This window comes from Tachypleus tridentatus, chromosome 13, assembly GCF_004210375.1.
Source record: "Tachypleus tridentatus isolate NWPU-2018 chromosome 13, ASM421037v1, whole genome shotgun sequence".
NCBI classification, from domain to species: Eukaryota; Metazoa; Arthropoda; class Merostomata; order Xiphosura; family Limulidae; genus Tachypleus; species Tachypleus tridentatus.
Genome location: NC_134837.1, coordinates 50,024,469 through 50,032,807, shown reverse-complemented (window position 1 = coordinate 50,032,807; position 8,339 = coordinate 50,024,469). Strand labels below are relative to the sequence as shown.

Here is an 8,339-nt window from a genome sequence, read left to right as displayed (position 1 = left end):
AAACAGTGTCGTAGCACTTGTTTTCTTGACTGAATTAGCAAAATATCTTTTTAATTTTGATACCTTTTTGTCTTGTGGAACAGAAGTTAATCTATTTTTCTAAAGTTTAATTTTACATCTTAAATCTCTAAACTTAACCTGTTGGTTCTTGGAAATTTCTTCTCCATTTTTTAAGAAATATAAATTAATTTAAAAAGTTTCACCACAAAGTGGCGTTTGATCAATACGTAAAGAATAAGAAGTGATTATACCGATAATATCAGAAATGACTGATTTGATGTTCAGTGGTTGGGACTTTGCGGCTTAACGTTAGTTGATAAGATGTCGGTGTTGTAACTTGAAGTTCGTTTACCGGGTAATCTATTAACCTTTAATTCAAAGGTTAAGTTTAATATTAGAGTGTTGTTCGGGTGCAGTTTTTACAGTTGTTTATAGTTTACTGTTAGTGTTAGAGCCAAAATAACATAATATGATTATGACATTACCGTAGAATTCATGTTTTTGCTATTTTACCGTCACGAAATCAGACAAGGGAAGAGATTGTGCTAACCCTATTTATATAGGCTTACGCATGTTGTATACGCTTAATCGTCGACGGTAATTTTAATAACTTGTATAGCGTTTCGGAAATTAGTAAGGGGCTGTGCATAACACAGTAAATTTTTTTGTAAAATTTAATTACAAATATATTTTCTAATTTTCTGTGTACAATTTAACAAACCCATAATGGCGACGTCAAATTTAGTCAATGGTTCACTTGCAAATGTCAGTAGCTGTCTTCCAGAAATTGAACAGATTATTCGTAAATTGGAGCAAGGTACCTCATTGATGAAATTTTATCCTAAGGGAAGACCAGAAAGAAGAATGTTTTGTATTAGGCTTGAAACACGTGAGATAATATGGACAAGGCCAATAGGTGGAAGAAATATTGTTGAAGGAAGAGGTAAGACTGTTCCGACAAAGTACAACTAAAATGGAAATTATAGTAGATGAGAGTTTAATAGTATACTTTGATTAAATGTGCCAGTGATGTTTGATTTTTTTGTTTAAGATATATAGTTAGACATGTTATTTTATAACTTCTACGTTTTGGCCTTAAACTGTTTAATTACTTCCCCATGTTATTGTATTTTATCAACTACAGTTAAGGTATTGTAAGATTTAACCGTGTATTTTATTTATATCTCATAATAAACTGAATTGCATGAAATTAATGTTTTACATTTTTATTAGCTGTGTCTATTTGTAAGAATGTTGCACACCATCATGTATATAACAATATATTGTTGAGATATTTAAATGAGTTGCAGTGTGAAACATAAGTAATTTATAACTCTCGAGGAATGGTGAAGTAGACATCCTTTAATTATTCTGTAATAAAGAATGAAACATTCTGTACTTTTATGTAAAGTTGTACATATAATTGGCTAACATACATCAAAATAAGAAAAATTAAAAAGACATTAAGAAAATATACTATATCAGTAAGACATAATTTATAAGTTTTATAATTGTGAATGAAAAATTACTTGGTAACAAAATATCTACTGACAAAGTTCAAAACTTTTCATTCCACCACAGTTATATAGGTCACTTACCAGCAGATTGCTAGTGATACCTGTAACAATATTGAGTACTTAAATAAAGTTGTATCTAATTTTTTTATGTTCTAGAAGAAATAAATTGTTTTTTATCATAGCCCCCATTTTTTGCCAAGTGCAAAATCTAGCAACAAAATATGACATCCCAGTTAATACCAAATTTATTCAAAAACCAGGTACAAAACTAAGTTCTATACTATGTAAAAACTACACTGACAAACACCACACCAACATTATTTATAAAATCCAAGGTGATAATTGCCATGACTTCTATGTTGGAAAAACAAGTAGAAAAATGATAACTAGATTCAAAGAACACAGAGTAACCTTCACACGCAAATCAAATAGACACAACATAACCATAGAAACACCCAAATACTAAAAGAAACAAACATAAACAAATGCAAAATTAAAAAAGCCTTACTTATACAACAACTCAGGTCCAAAATAGACCAATACAAAGGAATATTTTTATACCTATATTAATAAATATATCCAACATCTAAGCATACCCTCTATATTCCTACACTCAGTTATACAACCATCTTGAAACATGTGGTCAGTAACCCTTTCTTTCTTTGTGAACCTGACGATTACTGAAGAAGATTGAAACTTTGTTTGCTTCTCTATTAGTGCCTTCTCTATCCATTCCAGCCATTTTTAAATATATAATTTTCTCTACAAGTGGGTTTTCTCATCATCACAGATTAAACACATTACTGTAATTGAGGTCTTATCAAACTTGTACATCTTGCAATAACTGTCTTATTAGGAACTATATTAACAATTCTCAACATATAAAACCAGAAAGTCAAATTTGATTTGTATAAATCTCAAAATACATTCTGTTTCACTTCAAATTGGAACTTTATGTCAATTAGAAAAGTTATGGTATTTTTAATGGTTCAGAGAATCCAGATGTGGCCCCATACAAAATAGACAGTTCTGACAAGTTGAGCTATATTACCACTATCTGAAAGCAAATGAAAATCTAGTTTGATGAACTGTGCTGGAATGTGTACCAGGTGTGTCTGATAAAATTCTCATATTGGTAGATCTGTCATTACCTTGTTTATGTGGACAAGTGGTTCCGGATTAACCATCTCAATGAGTATTTATATAAATCGTTGTAATATGAAGGACAGAAAGTGTGATAATACTGACCACATGCTAGTGGTAAATTATACTGATGATAGTTTTATGCCAAAACATAATTTCCTATTAATGAAGTAAGATTTATTTTATTTTTTTATTGAAAGAAGACATAATGCAGATAATATAACTTATAAATAATTAGGCTAAGCCACATTTTTGTAAATTATGCTGTAACATTAATGTCTTGTAAATGAGCAGATCACATATTTTATGAAATAGTTGATTTTTACTTTTAACATCTGTGTTCTGAATGATATTTTAAAACCATGTGTTTATTCTATTCTTCTGCACTTCATTGTACTTTCACAGGGCTTAAAATTAACAGCTGCTTAGTTTCTAAAGGCTAGGGCTTGGTATGGCCAGGTAGATAAGGTGCTCGATTGGTAATCTGAGGGTTGTAGATTTGAATTTCCATCACATAAATGTGCTCCCCTTTCAGCTGTGGGGGCTTTATAATGTGATAGTTAATCTGACTATTACTTAGTAATAGAGTTTGCAGTGGGTAGTGATGACTAGCTGCCTTTTCTCTGGTCTTACACTGCTAAGTTAGGGATGACTAGCACTGATAGCCCTCATGTAGCTTTGCACAAAATTCAAAACAAACAAACCAAAGGCAAGTAAAAATTACACTGACCAACTTAAAACTTGCTGCAAACTCATTTAGTGAGTGAGCTTGAAGCATCCAAAATCTTGACATTTTTACATCAAAATAAGAGTATGTATGTCACAGAAGCTACCATTTAATTCTGTAGAGACTATATGGTGCTGTTTATTGATGATTGTGGATTGTGTTTGCTACCAGTTGGAATGAAGAGATGTAATACTTTCATTTGTCAATGAGATTTGAAATTAGAGTAGTAAAGAAAGTTTAAATTTATTATTTGTCCAGTATCACAGATGCATTAAATATGTGACATTTCTAGTCTTTCAATGTACACATATCATCATAGAAGTTTATTAACCAATGTTTCAGGTTTTATGTTATGTTTAATAGTAAGAAGCAAGCTTATATCATTTCTGATTTTTTTTTTTTTTTTTGATGTAAATGCTACACTTTAATAAATGTTAATTTTTTCATTCACGTGTGTAGTTTTTCTCTTGTGCGATGTATAATTGTGTGTAAACCATTTGGGCTAGTAGACTGACTAGCACCAGTAAAATGTTACCATTCTTAATGGCAAATAATCTAAAAAAAATTAGTTTTAGATTGTGCTTTTATTGATACTTAAAGCAGTCTGAGTTAGAGAATAAGCTTACTTGAGATGAACAATTTACAATCAAAACATTTAGGAAAAGCATTTTTCAGCCTTAGAAAAGAATCTGGTTTAAATTATTTAACACTTCAACCTGATGCTTGGGTTCTGATTTGGTTTTTTGAAGTGGATGAGTATTTGGGGAGAGATACTTCATTTAAGCAATCAAAATTAAAAGAGAGTCAGGGAGTTTACATAAAGATGCTTTGATTTAGTGATAAAGTGAGAGTGTTGGTTGTAAGGACTTGTGTATTACTACAATTAGAAATAACAGGTTTAAACTTTGGGAGCTTAAATGCAGACTTGTGTTTTTATACAGTTTTTGTCCAGTTCGAGCTATAAATTTTTGGAAAGACTTGCATTGTGATGTAGTTTGATTTGTGCTGTTTTTTCTGTTAAATTGAGTACAAAAAACTAAAATAAAGTTAGATTAAAAAGAAAAAACAATTGAGAGTTTAAGGATGACCTTGTTGAGATATAGTCCTTGATTACCTTGGTTTGTGTTTATAATAGTCTCTAGTGCAGTAACAACACAGGAATCTTAAGTGATGCAGCTTTTATGCATGTTTCAGCACTATACGGGTCAGATAAGACTTGTTACCATGTTTCTTATTACTGTGCAGCATTTTAGGGTAAAAACTACAACAGCTCTTCCATGCTTTCAGTGATGCCTTTTTTTGAGTTTTGAAATTAAGTTTTTTATTTGACTCTGAAGATTAAGTCTATTTTATTTACTTTCCTAACCGACTTTTGTGAAATTTCTGGTAGCATTTCTTTGAATTTGTTTACAAAGAAATTTGTTAACCTGGCTTTGTTTATTTAACTAGAAGTCTTTGCAGGTTATTTAACTTAGTTTTTCTAACAAGTACCAAGTTATTTCCATTGTTATTTCTCTCTTTTATTTTTCTCTTATAAAACAAAATTAACAATAAATGTTTGAATAAAAACCAAGAACATTATTTTATTATACACAATAGTTTTACACTTCAGTTACTTCTTTCTTAACAGAACAGTTGTTTTGAAAATGTTGAAATGTTTCTTTTCTTTTTTCCTTCTCATTGTTTGTTCTATTGCTAAAATGTAATGAATAATTTCAAGGTAGTCATAAATTTCAAGCTAAAGCTACATGTACAGTATACATAACCCATTAATTTACAAACTCTCAACTACACACACACACACACACACACACACACACACAGTGGCACAGCAATATATCTTTGGAGTCCTGTTGCTAAAAACTGGGTTTCAGTACTTATGGTGAGCAGAGCACAGATAGCTTATTGTATAGCTTTGTGCTTAATTCGAAACTAAACACACACATGCAGATGTACTGTTATATTCTAATGAATATATGTTAAAAATCATAAAAGTACATAAATATACTTGAATAGCATTATTGCAAAATTGAGCTGCAGGCGCATTGTATTGGTCGATATATGGTATTGTAAATAAAAACTCAAGAATGTAGTGTTTTAGAATGGCTGTTATGGGTATTAACACTCTTACTGATAAGAAAAGAACATTTCAACCTTTCTAGGCTGTCTTCAGGTTAAGAAAGAGAGGATGTGAATGTGACCATTGGTGGACAAGTCTTAGGGACAAGAGTATAAACGGGTACCGGATTGTAGGGAGTGTTGCAGGTGGATGTTAGGTTATTAATTAGTATAGGTATAAAGGTGTTCCTTCATATTGGTTTAATTTTGGTTTTAGGTGCTGTATAAGTACGGCTTCTTTGATTTTGCATTTGTTTATATTTGTTTCCCTACTTAATATCTGGGTGTTTTCTATGGTTGTAAGATGACCTAGCAAGGTCGAAACATTGTTCTCTCCTTATCAATAACAGTGTTATTACCCATAACAGCCATTCTGAGATAGTTTTTATTTTAATTGTTTCTCATCATCAAGAATATAGTGTGTTGTCCAAAAATAAATTTAAAATAAAGTTAAATTTTTTATGGTTTCATATAATAATTTGTAATGTTTTTCTACAAGTATCTTAAGAAAAACTGATTTTCTCAAGATGCCAGATCTGACCTGCAGCATTATGTATACATGCTCTTCATACACACGTAATTCATATATAATTTTCAGTACTTACTGCTCGCACCATTTGACACAATAAATAAGTAGCAACTACAGATAGTAGCAAAAATATAATCAATGTCTCATCTAATGAATCACTTTAAAAGTATTTGTGTATCATTATTTTAATAACTTTCAAAAGACGCTGCATCTACATATCAAACATTTGTGCTGTGTGAAAATTAGTGTATTAATAATGTAGATATGGTAAATAAACATTATATACTGTTGACATTTATAGAAATTATGCAAACAGTTGGATGGTCAGTGCATTTTCTCAATATCTATTCCAGAATTCTTTAACTCTAAATAACAATAATAATAATAATAATAATAATAAAGTCTAAATGTTATATTCTACTTTTTGTGTGTTTAATGAACTGTGAGGGGACAAGTAGATTTTAAAAAGTCCAAATACATTTCACCAGAATTTTGTTTCTTGGACAAGAAATTTACTTCAAATATCGTATAATCTTGAAATGATCCAAATCCACTTTAAAAACATTACATCATTTTCACAGTCAACTACACTTACAACTTGCAGTAGAATTAACCAATCTGTTGATCATTCCTTTATCACTATTGTTTAAATATATGGAAAAAGATGAGAAATAAATTTAGATATTAAGCATAGTTCATGTTTTTTGGTTGTTGCAGGGCTCCTGATCACCTTGAATAATGTTAAAAATTGAAACAAAAAAAATATTGAAGTTAATCTCACTAATTACTGCTGGGTTTTTAATGTATTTTTCAATTAAATCATTAAAATTAATAGACAATACAATTTCTCCAGTATGTAATCTGTGCTAATTTATTGTTGTATTTTTTTCACAAATAGTATCCTTTCTGTTGTATTGTTAGATGATCATATTATTGGCTGTTAACAATGATGACAAAGCAGCATATTATTTGACTACTTGTTAAAAACTTTTAAATTCCTCCACCACCATATTGGTTGAATTTAGCAGTTTAAAACAGTTCTGTTTAACTTGGTATATAGTCAAAAATAAGGAACCAAACTGTGATACTTTGTTCATCTGATCTCAGAAGTAAACTAGTTGTAGTAATAATGTTAATAATGTGAAGTGTGTTATAAGTGAGTTGGTTTGTTTTATCATGGACATGTCTTGAAGTATAAGATTGTTATAAAGGGTGACTGTTATCACCAGTAAACTGTTAATGTTTGTGTTTTTACATTCAAACATTGTGCTGTGGGGTTTATTCATGAGACGTAACAATACTGTTTTTGTTGTTTTTGCAAATTTTTCTCTAATTTTTACAGAATAAACTTGTTCAGTCTACACAAATATCATACATTTATGAATATTTCTATTTATATGTGTAGGTGATGTGTTCGTGTTTGTATGCAAGGTTTGAAGATAATGTGTATCTTGAAGCTTTATGCTATACAAAACAGTTATTGTGTTACTGTTTCATTGATGCAGTATCATTTTACGGATACCTTAAATATAGAACTTGTCCATGCATATAACTTAAATAGTGTTGGTTAATGTATTCTTTTACTGTGAATGTTTTGACATTTTTTCAAATAGTAGGAAGTTACTGATGTAATAGTTTCCTGGTTCACAGTTTAGTACTGCCCCACGGAGGCCTCTAAGAGGTTTACATGTACAGTGCATTGGTAATATGATTAAAACTTAAAAGTATGAAGTTTATTTAATAGATCAAAGGTGAAATTAGATGACTGTTAAAAGTTTGTTAGAATTTATTCTAATTCTTGCACTCTGCATTGTGAAAAAAAAATTAATATACATTAATTAGTAGGTAGATATTATTATATAATAATTTTTACCACAGAAAAAATAGTGAAGAAAGTACTGTATCTTGTATCATATTACAGTTAAGTATGTAATACATAAAGTAATAAGTAAAACCTTGAGAATTACAAATGTATCTTCATGTTGATAACATTATATTTTAATTGTATCCTTTTTTTCAAGAAATGAAATGCACTTTCTAGAAAGTCATTACAGACAATGTATTGAGCTTTTGAGCACATGCATAATAAAACCAGACAAATTATTTTATAAACAAAACAAAAAATAACAACATATTTTAACCTGACCATTTTCCTTATTTTACTTCTCACTACACGCTATAAAAATTGTAGAAATGTATTTCCTTAAAACTGTCAAATAAAATATCTAATGAAAAATTTGAAATAATGGTTAGAGGAAAGGAATTAAAAGGCAGGGCAAGTATTTAATATATGAATGTTAACACC

General features: G+C 29.8%; 1 protein-coding gene across 3 annotated transcripts in view; it reads left to right on the top strand.

Moving 5' to 3' along the window:
* The first annotated feature begins 201 nt into the window (after positions 1-201).
* sl (small wing phospholipase C gamma 1) overlaps positions 202-8,339 on the top strand; it is a 76,291-nt gene continuing 68,153 nt past the window's right edge. For all 3 annotated transcript variants that reach the window (XM_076484094.1, XM_076484093.1, XM_076484096.1), the window contains exon 1: positions 202-943. In XM_076484094.1, the coding sequence (XP_076340209.1) occupies positions 727-943 (217 nt within the window). In that variant the 5' untranslated portion in view covers positions 202-726. The remainder of the gene's footprint in view (positions 944-8,339) is intronic.